This window comes from Oryctolagus cuniculus, chromosome 1, assembly GCF_964237555.1.
Source record: "Oryctolagus cuniculus chromosome 1, mOryCun1.1, whole genome shotgun sequence".
NCBI classification, from domain to species: domain Eukaryota; kingdom Metazoa; phylum Chordata; class Mammalia; order Lagomorpha; family Leporidae; genus Oryctolagus; species Oryctolagus cuniculus.
The window spans coordinates 182,232,008-182,253,862 of NC_091432.1; the positions used below are offsets into that span (position 1 = coordinate 182,232,008).

At 40.4% G+C, this 21,855-nt stretch overlaps 1 protein-coding gene across 9 annotated transcripts in view; it reads left to right on the forward strand.

Moving 5' to 3' along the window:
- The window catches only part of DENND4C (DENN domain containing 4C), a 129,106-nt gene that overhangs the window by 46,333 nt on the left and 60,918 nt on the right, over positions 1–21,855 (forward strand). For 8 of the 9 annotated variants that reach the window (XR_011380242.1, XM_051857424.2, XM_002708081.5 and 5 more), the window contains 5 exons: positions 1,145–1,203; positions 2,402–2,546; positions 7,332–7,507; positions 20,812–20,912; positions 21,586–21,804. Coding sequence is in view for 8 of the 9 variants with exons in the window: in XM_051857424.2 (XP_051713384.2) it covers positions 1,145–1,203; positions 2,402–2,546; positions 7,332–7,507; positions 20,812–20,912; positions 21,586–21,804 (700 nt within the window). In the remaining variant the exon portion in view is untranslated. Of the gene's footprint in view, positions 1–1,144; positions 1,204–2,401; positions 2,547–7,331; positions 7,508–20,811; positions 20,913–21,585; positions 21,805–21,855 lie in introns of those variants that run through there. The other variant, XM_051857437.2, reaches the window with a different exon arrangement.

Sequence of the window (21,855 nt, forward strand, 5' to 3'; positions counted from 1 at the left end):
AATCCATGACATGATCGTTCTTGGTCTATGCATGGCCTTTATGTTGCTAATTTTAATCATCTAAAACCCAGAAATAAGTCATGGGCAAGATCTTAATATCAGAGTGACTAATAAATATAAATAGGAAATCAGCTAACAGAAGTAGGTTATAACAGTGTTTTTCAAGCTGTCTATACCAAAAGACTGGTTTCTTTTTACTTTCAATAAGTGGCAGATCCAGGTGGGTTTACAGCTTATAACATGCAGCTTACCATGTGAGATCAGTATAGACATGAATACACCTATACTCTGTTCATAGACACGACTCCACTGGTATTGTGTTTGGATATGGGAGTGAAGTCAGATTGCTAAAAAAGTTGCTAAATGTTTGGCTCTCCATATACCATCTCTTCCTAAGCCATAGCAGTTTGCATATTGACCATTTATATAGTATTGGTCAATAGAAGCAAGCTATTTAAAAACTTTTCATAAGAAATTATTCACGTTTTATTAGGATTAATCAGAGATTGTTGCTCTTGAATGTATTTCAGTTTAGCAGACATTCATATAAACCAAACAACTACCAAGTGCTTACCGGTCTTTTGAATAAGTTTTATGCTTTTAAAAAAAGATTTATGTTATTTATTTGAAAGGCTGAATTACAGTGAGAGAGAGAAGAGACATAGAAAGAGAGGTCTTCCATCCACTTGTTCACTCTCCACATGGCCACAACAGCCGTGGCTGGGCCAGGCTGAAACCAGGAGCCAGGAGCTCCTTCTGGGTCTCCCACATGGGTGCAGGGGCCCAAGCATTTGGGCCATCTTATGCTGCTTTCCCAAGCACATTATCAGGAAACTGGATCAGAAGTGAAGCAGCTGGGACTCAAACCAGCACCCATATGGGATGCCAGAGCTTCGGTTTTATCCTGTTTTTTGAAAGTATATTCTGAAACTTTTAAGTAGCTGTATTTTAACCAATTAACTGAATCAGAATTCAATCAAATTAACTATTTAGCTAAAAAGAACTAAAACTATCATTTTACATCTTAGTATTTATTTCAAAAAGTATGTCTGCATATTAAAAACTCATTTTCCATTTTACTTTTAGTCTAAATATTTAGATTGCAAAGTTGGTTTGGTTAATTTACTTTTTTTTTTTTTTAAAGCTGTCAGTCCACGATGCATTAATATTATCTCAACCAGTATCTACACCTTTACCACTAAGGTAATTTATGGTATTTAAAATTATGTGTTTATTAAATTTGGGACAGAATGCTTTAAAATATTTTAGATAGTAAAGTTATATGTTATTTCACAGTTAGATAAGGATAGCCTTAATATTTCTAACTTTGGTACCTGGGAGGATGATGGGGCTATTTTTAAAGTGGGACCACTTAAGAAAGTTAAAAGATTGGCTATAGAGAATACTTCTCTTTTCCTCTCATTTCCCTTCCCCATCCAGTTTATCACTAAATGTATATTCAAAGTGAACTGATTTTAGCTTCCTAAGGTGTCTTGAATCCATTTGCCTTTTTTTTTGCCTGGATGACAATTACAAGCAGTCACACTTCTTGCATATAATCTTTGACTTTTTTTTTTAAGATTTTTTATTATTATTATTATTATTATTATTTGAAAGTCAGACTTACATAAGGGGAGGGAAAGACAGAGAAAGAGAAATCTTCCATCTGCTGGTTTACTCCCCAAATGGCCGCAACGACTGGGGCAGGACCAGGCAGAAGCTAGGAGCCAAGAGTGTCTTCTGGGTCTGCCACATGGGTGGTAGGGGTTCCAGGACTTGGGCCGTCTTCTGCTGCTTTCCCAGGCATATTAGCAGGGAGCTGGATCAGACGTGGTGCCTTCATCTGTATCACTATTCCAGGCTAGCTTGATTTCTTAAGTGGAGTATATTATTAATCTCTTAGTTGGTACCCTTTTATTCTCATTTTCCTCTAGTTCTTGACCCACACTTGCAGCAGCATGTACTTTTGGGAATGCAAATATAATTTGTCATTTTAATTTCAGCCTAATCTTTTAAAATTTTTTTTCACTCTCTACAATGCTGTTGTCATAAAACATTTATTTCAATTTCTTGAATATTACTATAAAAGCATTTCTTGCTCTAGGGCTTTTGCTATATGTTACTGCTACTCTCTCCTACTAACCTCCGTGTGTTTGAGCTCAGTTCAGATGGCTGCTTCAGGAAAGTCTTTCCTTATACATGCGCCTTTGTGACCAAAGGAAGCATTTAAGTCACCTCATACTATCTCATTAAATTTGCTACTTTTTGGTTTTCATTAATAAATAAGTTCCCCAAATTAACACTAGATTCTCAATCCATTAATACTAAGGACATAATTTAATAAGAAACTATTAACATGTTTTATCAAAGTAGTTCACAATTGTCTCTTTTTTTTTTCTAGTGGCGCCAACTTTAGCACTTTGCTAATGAATCTAGGTCCTGAGAATTGTGCAACACTACTGCTCTTTGTTTTACTTGAGAGCAAGATTCTCCTACATTCTCTTAGGCCAGCTGTGTTGACTGGGGTAGCTGAAGCTGTGGTAGCTGTAAGTATAGCATTTTCCTTTTAGGACAAGATTACTGACAGAGGGTTTTTTTTTATATTTTAAAGAGATATTTCTTTCAAAGATAACAACTTTGAGTATTATCAGCCTAGTAAAAGTTTAACATACTCATAAATATAATCAAGTTGCAAAGAGAAATAGGAAGTATAAGGAAAATGATGATGATTTGTATTTTAGGAAAACTGTTCATATTTTAGGGTTCTATAGAGAATAGAAACTATATTACATAAGAATAGAACTCATGAGTAAAGCTGATGGTGCTAAATGAAATGCTCTGGCCAATTTCAGCTGCTCTGAAATTATGCAAATAAATTACATGGTTAATGTCATTTTAATTTTTAATCATAATGAGATAATAATATATGGGGAGTGGTTATGAAAATAGAGCAGTATACAATTGTTTAATTCTTAACAAAGCTTTGATTATATATATATATAATATATATATATATAAATATAATCTTCCTTGTTTAAAACCCCTTGGTAATTCCTACTGTGCTTATGAAGTAGGGTTTGATAGGCCTTTGTGTAGAATTTTATATGTTCCTTTTCCCAAACTTATCTCCCATCAGTTTTATATAAAATATTTGACTCTCTCCCCATTTTAAGAATGTAAGTCTCTTGGAAGTAAGGATCCAGTCTCTTATTTACTGGTGTATTCTCAGCACTTACTACACTTGTCTAGTGATGTAGACATTCAGTAAATACTTCTTAAAACAATGAATGGAGTAGGTCTCCAGGAACTTAATCTGGTCAGAGAAATAATTGCTGTGAGGAATGAAAATAATAATAACCATATGAGATAGTTTATGGATGGGATTCTCACTAAATGTTACTTTTCTAAGTCTACAGTTGCATGTAAAACAAAAAGTTATGAAGATACTGCTTCATGTACTGATCAGTTTTAAGAACTTCCCACTCAAATATTCCTTCTTCAAACAATAGTATTTATCCATGCTCCTTTGTCAGTCTTTGTAGCCCTTTATTGATTGATTTTCAGCAATACAGAATAAGAATAGGTAGAAAATGTAATGTAGAATTGGTAATTTTATGGAAAAAGCAAGATTATATGAGGTTTATGTAACTGATTTTAGAATACTGAATTGCATGCAAAATCATATTTAAATTGGGATTTGGTAGTTAGGCAAGTTACCCTTGAAGAAGAAAAATTGGAAATGATGGTGACAGGATGAATGCTTTAAACACAATGATTTGAATATCAAAGAATTAATAGAGACTGGTAGCAAAAATTGATGAAACCTCTAAGTGCTTTTTGAAAAATAACTATGTGGGGCCGGCGTTGTGGCGTAGTGGACTAAGCTTCCACCTGTGGTGCTGAAATCCCATATGAGCGCTGGCTGAAGTCCCAGCTGCTTCACATCTGATCCAACTCTTTGCAATAGCCTTGGGAAAGCAGAAGAAGATGGCCCAACTTCTTGGGCACCTGCAGCCACATGTGAGACCTGGAAGAAGCTCCTGGTTCCTGCTTCGGATCAGCCCAGCCCCAGCCATCGCGGCCATCTAGGGAGTGAACCAGTGGATGGAAGACCTCTCTCTCTATCTCTCCCTCCCTCTGTAACTCTGTCTCTCAAATAAATAAATAAAAATCTTTTTTAAAAAGAGAATAAAAAAGAACTATGATTATGTTGCAGAAGTCAGTGGTGAAGAGGATATTATATTTTGCTGTCTCATCGTTCAGAGGTTTCTGAGATAGTGCAGGTGTAAGATAATCTGAAGTCTTTGCTCACTATGCTTCAGATTGTGCCCAGGAATCCTTCAGATCCTACTTCAGGAATATGAAGCAATCTCCATACCTTAAGGCCTTTGCCAGGCTGTACCTTCTCTTTGAAACCCTCTTCTCCTTTGATGGTCTCCCTGGCTAAATCCCTCACATTCTTTAGGTTTCAGCTCACTCTTGTATTTGTTCTAATATAATCTGCTTTTCTCTCTCTTGCTATGAACTCTTATGACTTTCACATGGCTTTACTTGTCTTTTTTTTTTTCCTCAGCACTTACCGATTCCTGATGTATATATTTCATTTATTATATCTTGTTTATTTTCTACTTCTTGCTAGACCAAGTGTTAGCAAACTGTAACCAAATACTGCCTGTCACCTGTTTTTTTAAGTACAGTTTCAATGAAACATAGGCTGTTTGTTTACATATTGCCTATGACTACTTTCATGTATTAATATGATAATTAAGTTGTGACAGAGACAGTATGGCTTGCAAGGCTTAACATATTAACATAGAAAAAGTGTGCTGACTCTTACCCTAGACTATGCATGCCAGGAAGGCAGGGATCTTTGTTTCATTCACGTTATGGTCTCATCTAGAACAGTGCTTGGCATATAGGATATGTCTAAGTATTTGTTAAATAAATGGATTGAAGACAAGAATTGCAACTCTAATAATAATCTATAATTATGCAGGAGTAGTGAATGCTATAAGCTGTTTTTTATTTATTTATTTTATTTTATTTATTTGACAGGTAGAGTTATAGATAGTGAGAGAGAAAAGTCTTCCTTCCGTTGGTTCACCCCCAAAATGGCCACTACAGCTGGAACTGCGCCGATCTCAAGCCAGGAGCCAGGTGCTTCTTCCTGGCTTCCAGGGTGCAGGGTCCTAAACACTTGGGCCATCCTCCACTGCCTTCCCGGGGCACAGCAGAGAGCTGGACTGGAAGAGGAGCAGCTGGGACTAGAACTGGCGTCCATATGGGATGCTGGCACCCCAGGCGGAGGATTAACCAAGTGAGCCTTGGCGCTGGCCCCTATAAGCATTTTTTTGGTTATGAGGGAAGATGGATAAGCATGAGAACTGAATTGGACATTTTTTTTTTTTTTAAGATTTATTTATTTATTTGAAAGAGTTACAGAGAGGCAGAGGCAAAGAGACAGAGAGAGGTCTTCCACCCGCTGGTTCAATCCCCAAATGGCTGCAACGGCCAGAGCTGCGCCAATCCGAAGCCAGGAGCCAGGAGTTTGTTCTGGGTCTCCCACATGGGTGCAGAGGCCCAAGGACTTGGACCATCTTCTACTGCTTTCTCAGGCCATAGCATGCTGGCACTGCAGGTGGCAGCTTTACCCACTATGCCACAGCGCTGGCCACACTGAATTGGACTTTAAAAGACAGCAGGGGCCAGCGCTGTGGTGTTGTGGGTAAAGCCACTGCCTGTAGTGCCAGCGTTCCATATGGGGGCCGGTTTGGGTCTCAGCTGCTCCAGTTCTGATCCATTTCTCTCTGTTATGGCCTGAGAAAGCAGGCCTCAAACTGGCACTCAGTATGGTGCTGGCATGCTTAACCTGCTATGCCACTTAGCTGGCCCCAGAAAATGTAAAAATTTGGTGTCAGGCTTGACTGAAGTTGAATCATTGTATATATTTGTAAGGATTTATTTGATAGGCAGAGTAACAGAGTGAGAGAGGTCTCCATGCACTGATTCATTCCTAAATGCCTGCAAGGAGCTCCTGAGGTGAGGAGCCAAGAACTCCATCCATGTTTCCCACTTGGGTGGCAGGGACTCAATTATTTGAGCCATTATCTGTTGCCTCCCAGATTCATTAGCAGAAAGCTAGCTAGGAAGACAGAGGTGGACTCAATCTTTGGCATTACAGATACGGGATGTAGACATCTTAGACGGTGGCTTTGCCCTCTGCACCATAATTTATATATTGACTTGAACAGTTAGGAAAATTTCAACTGACTATTACTATCAGTTGGTTTTCAAAAAGAAATTTTATTTTGGGGCCGGTGTTATGGTGTTGCGAGTAAAGCTAACACCTGCAGTGCCAGCATCCCATATCAGCGCCAGTTGGAGTCCTAACTGATCCACTTCTGATCCAGCTCTCTGCTATGGTTTGGGAAAGCAATAGAAGATGGCCCAAGTCCTTGGGCTCCTGTATCCTTGTGGGAGATGTGGAAGAAGCTTCTGCTTCTGGCTTCAGATAGGCCCAACTCTGGCCGTTGTGCCCATTTAGGGAGTGAACCAGTGGATGGAAGACCTCATTCCATCTCTCTGCCTCTACCTCGCTGTAACTCTGCCTTTCAAATAAATAAATACATCTTTTTTTTTTTTTTTTTGGAAATTTTATTTTATTTATTTGAGAGGCAGAAAGAGAGAAACAGAGGGAATTTCCATTTGTTTGCTAACTCTCCAAATGCTGGGAGCCAGGTTCTGGGACATTCATCCCAGGTCTTCTGTGTGGGTAACAGGGACCCAAAAACTTGAGGCCTTTCCTGCTGCCTCCCAGTGTGTGCAGTATCAAGAAGCTAGAATCTGGAGCAGAGTGGGGACTCTACCCCAGGTACTCTGATGTGGGATACTAGTGTCCCAAGTGGTGTCATTACTATTGCACAAGAATCAGACTTTTAATCCTTGGTACTTTTACTTGGATTTTGGTTAGAAGCTATTTTGAGAATTAACGCATAGGAGTTAAAGATTCTAAGTTTGTTTTATGATTTTTTGAACAATTTTATCTCTGTTTTGGTTCTTTCTTTAAAATGGAAATGTGAATTTTGTATAGGTATTAGAAGAATTAAAATACAAAGAGCAGTTAGCTTTTTTATGTGCTTGTGATGATTGTCATGCTTTAAAATTGTAAAGGATTTCTTAATATTTTAATGTCATTTAATTGTGGAATGAAGTTTAAAGTGGAAACAAAACTAGATTTAACTGCCTTTCAGTGGTCCCTTTTCAGAAATATTAATTATATAATTTTGTTGAAAATCTAAAATTTGGTTAATTTTTTAAAACTTTTTCCCCAGATGATCTTTCCATTTCAGTGGCAATGCCCATATATTCCCCTTTGTCCTCTTTCACTGGCTGCAGTGCTTAGTGCACCTTTCCCATTTATAGTTGGAGTTGACTCAAGGTATTTTGATCTTCATGACCCACCACAAGATGTTGTTTGCATTGACTTGGATACGAACATGTTATATATGTAAGTTGATTGATTTTATATTATCTCCCATTTTATGTTTTTGGCACATTAGAGTTCTTTGAAAGCATCTAGAGATGTGCTATTTTTGAAAGTTATTAAATGTTCATCTTTAATACAGCAATTCTCAAGTAGGTATTGGTATTTGAGAAAGTTGGATGGTTTGAAAAAATTATGTATAGTATTATATTAGGTTGCATTTGAGTTAATAATGGTAACAGTAATATTACTAACAGTAAGTAGGAGATGTTTGTGTTTATCAAAAAATATTTTGAGTTTGAAAAATGGCTAAACTGCTTTTAGAGCTCAAGATAATATGCTTCTAGGTTTAATTCAAAATCTATATGTAAGTAAACTGAGTTTACCTGTTTGAAGTAAAGTTACACCATTTCTTAGTTGTCAAGATTTGAATTTCATAAGGATCTATTCTTTACCAGCTGCAGATTGTATTTGCTAGAGATGATAAATAAGCACAGCAGTGGTAAACTTGAGGATTCAGAGAATGGCATAACCTGCTATAAATAAAATAGTGCTAGAGGTATGCTTAAGAGCATGCCCTGCCCTATCCTTCAACAGTAGAAAAGGTGGGAGAGGACAGAAAGTACTGAAAATTCTTAAATGTTGGTGCAAACTTTCTGATTCTGGAACACTTTCATTCTTTACTATTTGATATTTGAGACTGACAGAAAATGAATAGAAAAAAATTTTGGGTGAGGCCTTAGTAGTCATAGTAGAATGGGTTGAGAAAATATCCATATGAGAATTACTTAAGAAAGAAAGAAGACACCTGTTGTAACTTAATACAATAATTTTGGAATGTTTTGACTATTGTATTTTCAAAGTGTATAGCTATGGTTGTTCCTTACTAAGTATTTTTAGATTTACTTATAGCCTGGAATTAATGTACCACTAAATGGATTAAATAATTTCTTCTTTTTTAGTGTTTTGTCTCATTTACTTTTTTAAAGTTTTATTTATTTGGAAGGCAGAGTTAGGGAGAGAGGGGAAGAGAGAGAAACAGAAATCTTCTATTCACTGGTCATCCTAAATGACTGCAAGGGCCAGGGCTGGGCCAGGCTGAAGTCATGAGCCCAGAACTCCATGTGGATCTACCACATGGCTGCAGGAGCCCAAAGATTTGGGCCATCTTCTGCTGCTTCCCCAGGCGTATTAGTAGGAAGCTGGAATAGAAGTGGAGCAGCCAGAACTCGAACCACCACTCATATGGTGTGCCGGCATCTCAGGCAGCTGTTTAACTCAGCTGCACCATAATGCCAGCCCTTTTAAATTATTGTTTTCTATTTATTTATTTTGACAGGTAGAGTTAGACAATGAGAGAGAGAAACGTCTTCCTTCCATTGATTCACCCCCAAAATGGCCGCTATGGCCAGCGCACTGTGCTGATCCGAAGCCAGGAGCCAGGTACTTCTTCCTGGTCTCCCATGCGGGTGCAGGGGCCCAAGCACTTGGGCCATCCTCCACTGCCCTCCTGGGCCACAGCAGAGAGCTGGACTGGAAGAGGAGCAACTGGGACTAGAACACGGTGCCGGCCCCTAAATTATTCTTTTTTTTAAATAATTTTGAATGGCAGGGCATTGTGCCATAGTGGGATAAGCTGCTGCTTGCAATACCGCCAACCCATGTGGGCACTAGTTTGAATCCTGGCTGTTCCACTTCTGATCCAGCTTCTTACTAATGGCCTGGGAAGGCAGCAGAGGATGACCCAAGTGCTTGGTCCCCTGAAGGCAGGTAGGAGACTTGGAGGATACTCTGGCTGTTGTAGGCATTTGGAGAGTGAACCAGCGGATAGAAGATTATTTCCCTCCCTCTCTCTCTTTCTCTCAGTAACTCTGCCTTTCAAATAAATAAATCTTTTATTTATTTTTTTTTTTTTAATTTCACAGATGGAGTTAGACAGTGAGAGAGAGAGAGAGAGAGAAAGGTCTTCCCTCCATTGGTTCACCCCCCAAATGGCCGCTACAGCTGGAGCTACACCGATCCGAAGCCAGGAGCCGGGTGCTTCTTCCTGGCCTCCCATGCAGGTGCACGGGCCCAAGCACCTGGGCCATCCTCCACTGCCCTCCCGGGCCACAGCAGAGAGCTGGAGTGGAAGAGGAGCAACTGGGACTAGAACCCGGTGCCTGGAGTAGGCGCCATGGCTCACGTGGTTAATCCTCCACCTGGGGCGCTGGCATCCTATATGGGTGCGGAGTTCTAGTCCCGGCGCCCATATGGGATGCTGGTGCCGCAGGCAGAGGATTAACCAAGTGAGCCATGGCACCGGCCCCCAAATAAATAAATCTTTATAAAAAATAAAAATAAAATAATTCTGAATAGTTTGTTCAGTTGTATTTCAAGAACTATGAAAAGATATAGATACATCGATAGAGGACTATTTGAGTAATTCCCCCAAAGATTAAGGAATAAAATATTAGAAATAATTTGAGGCTGGTGCCGCGGCTCAATAGGCTAATCCTCCACCTTGCGGCACCGGCACACCAAGTTCTAGTCCTGGTCGGGGCGCCGGATTCTGTCCCGGTTGCCCCTCTTCCAGGCCAGCTCTCTGCTGTGGCCCGGGAGTGCAGTGGAGGATGGCCCAAGTGCTTGGGTCCTGCACCCCATGGGAGACCAGGAGAAGTACCTGGCTCCTGCCATCGGATCAGTACGGTGCACAGGCTGCAGCGGCCATTGGCGGGTGAACCAACGGCAAAGGAAGACCTTTCTCTCTGTCTCTCTCTCACACTGTCCACTCTGCCTGTCAAAAAAAAAAAAAAAAAAAAGGCAAGAAAGAAATAATTTGAAACCCCTGAGTAATCCTTCTTAACCATATCTTGCTCTTGTCTCCCAGAGGTAATCATTATTTTGGATTTGGTATTTATCATTTCCATGTATTTTGAAAACATTATAAAGTTTTCCAAGAATTACTTTTTTCTCAGCATTCTTTGTGATGTTCATCATGAAACTGATGTTCATACATGAAACTCATTTGCAGTGACCATCAGTATTGATGGACTTACGGGTTATATCTAGGTCTTTGCAATTAAGAACAAAGTTGTTATGATCATTATTGTACATATTGCCTTGAGTATATGGCCAAGAATTCCTCTGACGCGTATACCTATTGGTAGGAGATGAGTTGCATCTTACTTTAATAAGTAACACCAAATTACTCACTGAAGTTTAGTACCTATTTAGCAGCAGATGATAATTCTGTTTGTTTTAATCCTTGCTAATATTTTTTTTGTTAGTTTGATTTTAATGGTACCTGCTGTGTGTCTTTAATTCACATTTACCTAATTAGCAGATTGAACATTTTAATTTCTTCTTTTCTTTCTTTTTTTTTTTTTTTTTAGATTATTTATTTACAAGAGTTACAGAGAGGCAGAGACAGAGTGAGAGGTCTTCCATCTGCTGGTTCACTCCCCAGTTGACCGCAACAGCCAAAACTGCTCTGATCTGAAGCCAGGAACTTTTTCCTGGTCTCCCACACAGGTGCAGGGGCCTAGGGACTTGGGACAGTTCTACTGCTTTCTCAGGTCACAGCAGAAAGCTGGATCGGAAGTGGAGCAGCTGAGACGCTGAGACTCAAACCGGTGCCCGTATGGGATGCTGGTAGTATAGGCGGCGGCTTTACCTGCTACGCCATAGCACTGGCCCCTTTGTGTGTGTGTGTGTGTGTGTGTGTGTGTGTGTGTGTTTTAAGATTAATTTACTCACTTGAAAGGCAGAGGTACAGAAAGAGGAAGAGAGAAATAGAGAATCTTCCATCCACTGGTTCACTCCCCAAATGGCTGCAACACCAGGCCAAAGCCAGGAGCTAGGAGCTTCTTTAGTATCTCCAATGGGGTTGCAGGGGCTCAAAGCACCTGGGCCATCTTCTGCTGCTTTCCCAAGTGCATTAATAGGGAACTGGATTGGAAATGGAGCAGCCTGCAGATGGCAGCTTAACCTGCTACACCGTAGCACCAGTTCCTATACATTATATTCTCTATCAACTATTTGCTAGAATATAGAAATGCAGGCCGGCGCCGTGGCTCAATAGGCTAATCCTCCGCCTTGCGGCGCCGGCACACCAGGTTCTAGTACCGGTCGGGGCACCAGATTCTGTCCCGGTTGCCCCTCTTCCAGGCCAGCTCTCTGCTATGGCCTGGGAGTGCAGTGGAGGATGGCCCAAGTGCTTGGGCCCTGCACCCCATGGGAGACCAGGAGAAGCACCTGGCTCCTGGCTTCGGATTAGCGTGATGCGCCAGCTGCAGCGTGGTGGCCATTTTAGGGTGAACCAACAGCAAAAGGAAGACCTTCCTCTCTGTCTCTCTCTCTCTCTCACTGTCCACTCTGCCTGTCAAAAAATAAAAAAGAAAAAGAAAAAAAGAAAAAATAAATTAAATATAAAAAAAGAATATAGAAATGCAGTTGTCACCGGCATTTTGGCCAAGTAAGTAAAGCCACTGCCTGCAATGCCAGCATCCCATATGGGCACCACTTCAAGACCTAGCTGCTCCACTTCCAATCAGGCTCCCTGCTCACGTACCTGGGAAAGCAGTGGAGGATGACCTGAATGTTTGGGTCCCTGTACCTACATGGGAGACCCAGAAGAACCTCTAGGCTTCTGGGTTCAGCCTGGCCCAGCTCCAGCAATTGCTACCACTTGGACAGTGAACTAATGGATGGAAGATCTCTGACTTTCCTACTCTTTCTACAACTCTGCCTTTCAAATAAATAAATATTTTAAAAAATGCTGTTGATTTTTATTTAGTGATATCATATCTAGCAATTTAGCTGAATCCTCTTAATTTGTCTGTTTTTGGTAGGCATTTTGACATAGTGATTAAGATGCTATGTGGGATGTCCACATCACATATCAGAGTACCTGGGTTCTAGTGCCCGTTATGCTTCTGATTCAGCTTCCTGCTACTGTGTACCCTGACATGCAGTAAATGATAGCTCAGATACTTTGGGTCCCTGCCCTGCACCACTCTTGGGGACTCAGATTGAGTTCTAGGCTTCTGGCTTCAGCCTGGCCCAGCCATGGCTGTTGTGAACATTTAGGGAATGAAGAACCAGATGGAAGATTGATATCTCTCTCTCTCTCTCTCTTTCACATAAATTTAAAAAGGAAAATAATATAAAAAATTTTAGATTGAGTTTATGGCTATAAGCAGTCATATCTACGAATTTTATAATTTGTAAAAATTTCTTAATATTCAGATTAGGATTGCTGATATAATGTTGAATAAGAAGTAATGATAGCTAGTATGTTGTCGTATTTCTGACTTCAAAAGGAATTCTTTAAGCAGTCATTATTATGATTATTGCTTTATAACAGGGATTGTTGCCTAGCTCAAGGCCTGTTTTTATAAGTAAAGGTTTATTGGAACATAACCACACATTTATGTACATATGGTTCATGGTTGTTTTCGTCAGAACAGCACATTTGAGTAGTTGTGATATAGCCCATATGGCCTGTATGCCTAAAATATTTGCTGTCTTTTAAAAAATTGATTTTTATTTTTAATTTGAAAGTCAGAATTAGGGAGAGACAGAGAGTGATCTTCCATCCACTGATTCACTTCCCAGATGGCTGCAGTGGCCAGAACTGGGCCAAGCCAAAGCCAGGAGCTGGGAACTTCTGGGTCCCACGTGAGTGACAGGGGCCTAAGGACTTGAGCCATCTTCTGTTGCCTTTTTTTTTTTTTTCTTTTGACAAGCAGAGTTAGACAGTGAGAGAGAGAGAGAGAGACAGAGAGAAAGGTCTTCCTTTCCGTGAGTTCACCCCCAAAATGGTCGCTATGGCCAGCACACTGCGTCAATCCAAAGCCAGGAGCCAGGTGCTTCCTCTTGGTCTCCATGCAGTGCAGGGCGCAAGCACTTGGGCCATCCTCCACTGCCTTCCTGGGCCACAGCAGAGAGCTGGACTGGAAGAGGAGCAACCGGGACTAGAACCCGGGGGGGGGGGGCAGGGGGCCGGCGCAGCAGGCGGAGGATTAGCCAAGTGAGCCGCGGAGCCTGCCTGCTGCTTTTTTTTTTTTTTTTTTTTTTTTTTTTTTTTTTTTGGAGGGAGCTGGATTGGAAGTGGAACAGCCAGAACTTAAACTGTTGCCCATATGGGATGCTGGCATCACAAATGTCAGCTTTACCTGCTATGCCACAATTCTGGCCCCTGCTTAGCTTTTGTAATAATAATTTTCCCACTCTGTCCTGGGTTTTGATTGCTTAATAATAAATTAAGAAAATTTCTTCTGGCACATAGATAATTATTAATTTTTTTAAAATCACAAATGAACTCAAATACTTTCTGTGCAGCTAATGTGATGAGCATTATATTTTTCTCCTTTACTCTGTATGTGGTCAGTTACATTATAAAATCAATCAGTGGGGCTAGCATTGTGACATAATGGGTAAAACTGCCGCCTGCAATGCCAGCATCCCATATGAGTATCAGTTAATGTCCTAGTTGCTCCACTTCCAATCCAGCTCCCTGTTAATGGCCTAGGAAAGGCAATAAAGAATGACCTTAGTGCTTGGGCTGCTGCTACCCAGCTAAGAGACCTGGAAGAAGCGTTTGGATTCTTGCTGACCCAGCCCTGGATGTTGTGGCCATCTAGAGAATAAACTAGCAGATGGAACATCCCTCTCTGTAGCTCTATCAAATAAATAAGTAAATCTTAAATTGTTAGTAATAAAATAATCCTTAATTCCTGAAAGGAACATCATCACAATCTTATTTTTTAAATCCTAGTAGATTAAATTTGCTAAGAATTTAAAATGGTTACATTGATGTTTATGAATGATATTGCCTCATGTATGACTTTAGCTGGGTATAACATGTTTGGAATATAATATTTTCATTTTCAAAGTTTTTTTTTTTTTTTTAATTTTTTTGACAGGCAGAGTGGACAGTGAGAGAGAGAGACAGAGAGAAATGTCTTCCTTTTGCCGTTGGTTCACCCTCCAATGGCCACCGAGGCCGGCGCACTGCGGCTGGCGCACCGTACTGATCCGATGGCAGGAGCCAGGTACTTCTCCTGGTCTCCCATGGGGTGCAGGGCCCAAGCACTTGGGCCATCCTCCACTGCACTCCCAGGCCACAGCAGAGAGCTGGCCTGGAAGAGGGGCAACCGGGACAGAATCCGGCGCCCCGACCAGGACTAGAACTTGGTGTGCCGGTGCCGCAAGGCGGAGGATTAGCCTAGTGAGCCGCAGCGCCGGCCCCCAAAGGGTTTTAAATATTATTTTCTTCTTATTTTTGATTTGACTCATATATTACTTAAAAGTGTACCTTTGGATTTCCAGAGTGTGTTTGTTTTTAAGTTGCAATGGCCAGGGCTGGGCCAGGCTGAAGCCAGGAGCCTGAAACTCTACATCAGTAGCAAGGGCCCAATTTCTTTTGCACCCACATGGGAGACCTAGATGAAGCTCCAGGCTCCTGGCTTTGGCCTGGCCTACCACCAGCCATTGTGGCCATTTGGAGAGTGAACCAGTGGATGAAAGATTCTCTCTGTAACGCTGCCTTTCAAATGATAAATAAATCTTAAAAATATAGATGTATATATTTGATTTTCAGCATTCTTACCACAAAATAAAGAGTAAATATCTGAAAAGTTATGATGTGTTAGATTAATTGTGGAAATTATTTCTCAAAGTATATCACAACAACATGTTGTGTATTCTGAATACATATACTTTTTTACTTGTCAATTATACCTCAGTAAACCTGGAAAAAAAAAGCCTAGATCCTGGCCCCCCACCGACACACAACAAAGAAAGGGAAAAAGAACAGTAACTCAGGTGACTAGTGGACAGAAACAGTAATGGAGGGAGCAAGTACTGTAGTCTGAAGACCTGAGAGTCACATCTGCATACAAATGTATATATTCTGTTTTCAAAAAATTATTATTTTAAAAAATTATTCATTTGAGAGATAGATGAGAAAGAGAGGGAGAGAGAGAGGAAGAGTATGCTACCCCATTTGTTGGTTTGCTTCTCAAATGCCTTCAGTGGTGGGATAGTAGGATGGGGAAGCTGAGGAAACTGAGTCACTTGAGCCACAACTGCTATATACCAGAGTCTGCATTAGCAGGAAGCTAAAGTTGGAACCTGGTGTTGATTATGAAGCTGAGGCATTTGGATTTGGGATGCAAACTTGTGGAATAACCGATAGGCCAAATGCCCATCCCACAAATGTTTATATTCTTGATCTAGCAGGTTCTACTTCTTATCCTAAAATTTTATTTTTCATGAAATGATGTTTGTGTATGGTTTCTTACTACAGCATTTCTTTAAAATAGGAAGAAAGAATTCAGGTGTCCCAGTCTTGTTAGACAGTATGTCTGTTCTGTGGAGCACTACTAACTACTATTACTATTGTACTGTAATCATTTTAAAATGAGTGTGAGTGGTTTTATATTGGGAAAAATTATAGAAGATTTACTATTAAATAAAAAAGTTGATGTATAATTTCGTATTACAGAGTGCTGCAACTTATAGAAAACAAAAGGCATGATATTTATACATATTTATTTTTGGCAGCTTTTAGAATAAAGAATCGTTGAAAATGGGCACAGGAAATTTATCATTTTTTGGGGGGGGGGGGAGCAGAGCATATGGGGAACAAAGGAATGTGAATGTGTTTAAACTTATTTTCGAATTATATGACCGTAGTAACTAAATTTTTGAAACTTACAGTGTAATGATGACTTTGTTGGTTGCATTTTGTAGGTACTTTGACATTTGCTTTCTGATTTTAAGGCTATGTTATGAGGTATAGTCAAGTTCAGAATTTTCCTGTTCTTCAGTTAAATGACTTTTAAAAAAATCTGAGAGGCAGAGAGAGAATGAGTAAGTAAGAGGGTGTGCAGGAGCCCTCCCCTGTCTGCTAGTTCACTCCCCAAAAGCCTGCAATGGCTGTGGTTGAGCTGGACCAAAGCGGGTAACAAGGAACTCAGTTCAGGCCTTCCTGTGGGTAGCAGGAACCCAATTACTTGATACTTAATATTAATTAATTAATTACTTGATACTTGATACATTAGCATTACTTTCCAGGAGCTATATTACTAGGAAGATGAAATTAAGAGCCAAGGCAGAGTATATAACCAAGGTACACTGATGAGAGTGTCCTAAGTCATGGCTTAACTGCTCAGCTGAATGCCCTCCCCTAAATGAATACTTCTGTTATTTATTTATGTATTTAATCTCTTAATCTTCTTGTTATTAGTCTGTGTGCTTTTTCTGACATCAATACGATTATATTTGTTGTATCTTTCCCATCCTTTTAATTTCAAATTTTTTCAATATATAGTATAAACTGGTGGTATATATTGCATCTGACATTGAAGAATCTTTTTCTATATATTATTGTGTGTTTGGATAGCAATGTTCCATCTTATTTTTATAGTTTTTGTTCTGCCTTTTCAGTATTTTTTTTCTTCCTTTGGATTAAGTAAATTCTATTTTTCTTTTCTACTTAATTGTTTTTTACACATATATAGTGTGTATATAGCTATTTATATATATAATATATATACTTATGTTGTATATTATTGGTTCTCCTTAATAGTTTAATGTGAGTACTTATAGCTAAAATTTAGTATTTTATTCCCCTTCAAAATAGTAAACCTTCAACTATTACTGGTATAGTATCAACAGTGAATTTTATGATTGACAGTCCTTTAGATTAGAAAAAATACTGTTTATCAATATATGATATTCCAAGTTAGGTCTATTACTATACTCATTTTGCAGACAAGAAAATTGAGTAACAAATTTTTAAAAAATATTTATTTATTTATTTGAAAGTCTGAGTTACACAGAGAGAGAGAGAGAGGTCTTCCACTGGTTCACTTCCCCAACTGGCCACAACAGCTCCGAAGCCAGGAGCTTCTTCCAGGTCTCCCACATGGGTGCAGGGGCCCAAGAACTTGTGCTGTCTTGTACTGCTTTCCCAGGCCGTAGCAGAGAGCTGGATCGGAAGTTGAGCAGCTGGGACTCAAACCGGTGCCCATATGGGATGCCAGCACTGCAGGCGGCAGCTTTACTCGCTTCGCTGCAGCACCAACCCCGAGTAACAGACCTAAGTCATACAGATAGTAAATGTCAGAACCAGGCTACAAACTGAGGAAAATATGAACAGTGTTTAATTTGGAGATTTAAAAAGCAGCACTAAAATATTTAGACAGTGATCATTTAGAATGAGAGATGTTGATCAGAATTAAATTTGACACATTATATTTAAGGTACATTACAGTTTCATAGATGTTAGAATATTTGACATTTAACAACACTTGGCACATGGGAAGAGTTGGCTCTTATTTTAGTTAGTTGTCCTTCCAGAGAGGATATTATGCTTTGTTTTTATGCTGGTAACATTAGCAGCTAAGGAATACCTAAAATTACTTTTGATGGAGTTTCTTGGACCCTGCTGGTAATGTGTAGTCGAACCCTAAACAGTTGGCAGGCCTGTTAACAAATCTCAGGGGACATCTGTCTCGCCTCCTCACCGCATTTTTTTTTATTTATTTATTTATTTATTTTTTATTTTTTGACAGGCAGAGTGGACAGTGAGAGATAAAGACAGAGAGAAAGGTCTTCCTTTGCCGTTGGTTCACCCTCCAATGGCCGCCGCGGCCAGCGCAGTGCAGCCGGCGCACCGCGCTTTTCCGATGGCAGGAGCCAGGTACTTATCCTGGTCTCCCATGGGGTGCAGGGCCCAGGGACTTGGGCCATCCTCCACTGCACTCCCTGGCCACAGCAGAGAGCTGGCCTGGAAGCGGGGCAACCGGGACAGAATCCAGAGCCCCGACCGGGACTAGAACCCGGTGTGCCAGCGCCGCAGGCGGAGGATTAGCCTAGTGAGCCGCGGCGCCGGCCCTCCTCACCGCATTTGAAATCCAACTTGAACTAACCGCTCAAAGGTCTCAGTTTTATCTGGGGTTCCCAGTTCTAGCACCTTACTTGGTAGAAACCAAGACTTTGTCTCCTGGCCTCTGAGAGGACTTTAGTGTTGCTCTAATTGATCTCCCCTCCCCTCCTCTCCCCTCCCCTCCTCTCCTCTCCCTCCCACCCCTCCCCTCCTCTCCCTCCCACCCCTCCCCTCCTCCTCTCTTCTCTCCCCCCCACCCTCCCCCTCTCCCTCCTTTCCTCTCCACTTCACCTCTTCTCTCCCATCATCCCTCCCCCTGCCTCTTTCTTTCTTCACAATTTATTTATTTATTTGAAAGGCAGAGTTACAGAGGGAGAGAGATATCTTCAGTCTGCTGGTTCACTCTGCCATGGCCACACTGACCAGCAGTCTGGAACTCCATCGGATTTTCCTCATGGTGGCAGAGGTCCAAGTGCTTGGACCATCTTCTGCTTTCCCAGGCCATAGCAGAGAACTGGATCAGAAGTGGAAGTGGCAGTGGTAGCTTGCCTTGCTGTGCCATAATGTCTGGCCCATGTTACTTTGATTTTCAACCCCTGAAGACTTCACTGATTTTCTTATCAGCTGAGCTATGACTTTAAGAGTATTTTATATTTGTGTCAGCTTTTCTGAAGAAGAGAGGTTTTCATGCTATTATTTCTGCTATATTTTATATTCTACCAGTATAAAATTCTAGAAACTTTTAGTAATGCCTTTTAAAATGTACATCTCTGTGTCTTTTTTTCTCCCCCAAAGATTTATTTATTTGAAAGGGTTACCAAGAAAGGGAGAGACAGAGAGAAAGATCTTTGATCTGCTGATTTACTCCTCAAATAGTTGGGGAGTAATGGTTGGTGCTGGGTCATGCTGAAGCCAGGATTCCAGAATTCCAATTGAGTCTTCTATATGGGTGGCAGGCACTCAAGTACTTGAGTGCTTTCCCAGGTGCACTAGCAGGGAGCTGGTTTAGAAGTGGAGCAGCCAGGACTTGAACTGTTGCTCATATGGGATGCTGGCTTTGTAGCTGGTGGCTTAACCTTACTGTGCCACAATGTCAGCTTTATGTGCTTGTTTTTCAGTGCTTTATTCTCATAGGTTATATTGAATAATGATGTTGTCATTCATTTTATAAACACTATGAGGGTTGCATGAACTACATGTACTTTTTTTAAAGATTTATTTATTTATTTATTGGAGAGAGAGAGAGCTACATAGAGACAAACAGAGACAGAGAGAAAGGTCTTCCATCCGCTGGTTCACTCTCCAAATGGCCGCAATGGCTGAAGCCAAGTGGATCCAAAGCCAGGAGCCAGGAGCTTCTTCCGGGTCTCCCACACGAGAGCAGGGGCCCAAGCACTTGGGTCATCTTCCACTGTTTTCCGAAGCCATAAGCAGAGAGCTGGATCAGAAAAGGATCAGCTGGGACATGAGCTGTTTCCTGTATGGGAAGCTAGTGCCACACGTGGAGGCTTGGCCTACTCTACCACAGTGATGGCCCCAAACTACATGTATTTTTAATCCTTACTTAAATTCTAGTTTCTCAGGTTTTTTGAAGTATTTTGGAAACCGATGGGTAGTCAATTAGATTGGACACCATTTTTTTTTTTAAAGATTTATTTATTTATCTGAAAGAGTTACACAGAAAGAGAAGGAGAGGCAGAGAGAGAGGTATTCCATCCACTAGTTCATTCCCCAATTGGCCACAACTGCCAGAGCTGGGCTGATCTGAAGCCAGAAGCCAGGAGCTTCTTCCAGGTCTCCCACATGGCTGGCAGGGGTCCAAGTGCTTGGGCCTTCTTATACTGCTTTCCCAGGCCATTGCAGAGAGCTGGATTGAAAGTGGAGCAGCTGGGACTTGAACTAGTGCCATATGGGATGCTGGCCCTGCAGGCAGTGGCTTTACCCATTGGACACTTTTAATATGTTCCTTATTCAGTGTTGAAAATCTGTGTTGGAGGAGCAGTCATGTGATGTAGTGGTTAAGCTGCTGTTTGGGACGCTTACATTATATATCAGAGTGCCAGTTACTTTACTTCCTACCCAGCTTCCTGCTAATGCATACCTTGAGAGGCTGCAGGTGAGGGTTCATGTCTGGGTCTGTGCTACTCATGTGGAAGATCTGTTTTCTTCTGTCTCTGGCTCTATCTCTGTTGTTGTCTGACTCTCTGCTTTTCAGATGAAATGAAAATAAGTAAAAGTTTAAAAGCAAAAAGAAAGTCTGTATTGGAGTGCTTTAGTGAGATGACTAAATCTCATGTCAATTGAAATGAAGATAACTTCTTTATAAACCTTTATTCATTGTTAACTGTATAAAGAACATCCATTCCATTTTCTGTTTCAGTTGGACATAAGAATTTTTTGTGAAAACATTTTAAATAACGTGTTTCATAATTATGTTCTTATTTAATAGATCAGATGAAAAGAAGAACATGAATTGGAAACAACTTCCCAAGAAGCCATGCAAAAATCTACTTAGCACATTAAAGAAGTTGTATCCTCAGCTATCTTCAGGTAAATATAAGGGAAAGGCCGTATTTTTATTTTGTTTATTTTTTAAAATTAAAGATTTCTATTTATTTGAAAGGCAGAAAGAGAGAGAAAGAAAGATCTTTTGTCTGCTGTTCACTCCCCAAATGCCTACAAACAGCTGGTGCTGGGCCACACTGAAGCCAGGAGCCTGGAAATCAATCAAGGGTTCCCATGTTGGTTGCAGGGGACCCAAGTTTTAAGGCATTAACCGCTGCCTTCTAGGGTACACACCAGCAGGAAGCTGCAATCAGCCAGAGCTGAGACTCAAACTCATGTACTCTAAAATGGGATGTTGGTGTCCCAAAAAGCAGTTTACCCGCTGTGCCAAACGTGCCTGCCCTGAAAGGAATATTTTTGATGAAAGAGTATCTATGAGAAAATTCTTCTTAAACATAATTTTGCTCTACTTAAAAGGAGTTTTACAAAATTCTAATAATAATTTAGATATTGATGTTATTTCCTAATTTTTAACATAGTCTTGTACTTGACCCTCCTGCTAGCTCCTGTGAGTGATCTCTTTATGTTCATGAAAAGAGGAGTCTTCACGAAGTCATAGGCTTTAATTGTTTCCTTAATTATTATATATATTTATAGATAATAATATTATAGATATTAAATATTAATGCCTTTTATTGTTTTGGCTTCCTTTTTGCAGTTCACAGAAAAACTCAAGAAGGATCAGCAATTGAGATGACTCCAATAGAAGCAGATTTCTCCTGGCAAAAAAAGATGACTCAACTTGAAATGGAAATTCAAGAAGCATTTTTGCGCTTCATGGCATCTGTTTTAAAAGGATATAGATCATATCTCAGACCAATCACAGAAGCTCCTTCAAATAAAGCCACAGCTGCTGATTCATTGTTTGACCGACAGGGTAAGTAGCATTGAAAATATAATTGATTTTAGTTGAAGTGAAAACTGTTAT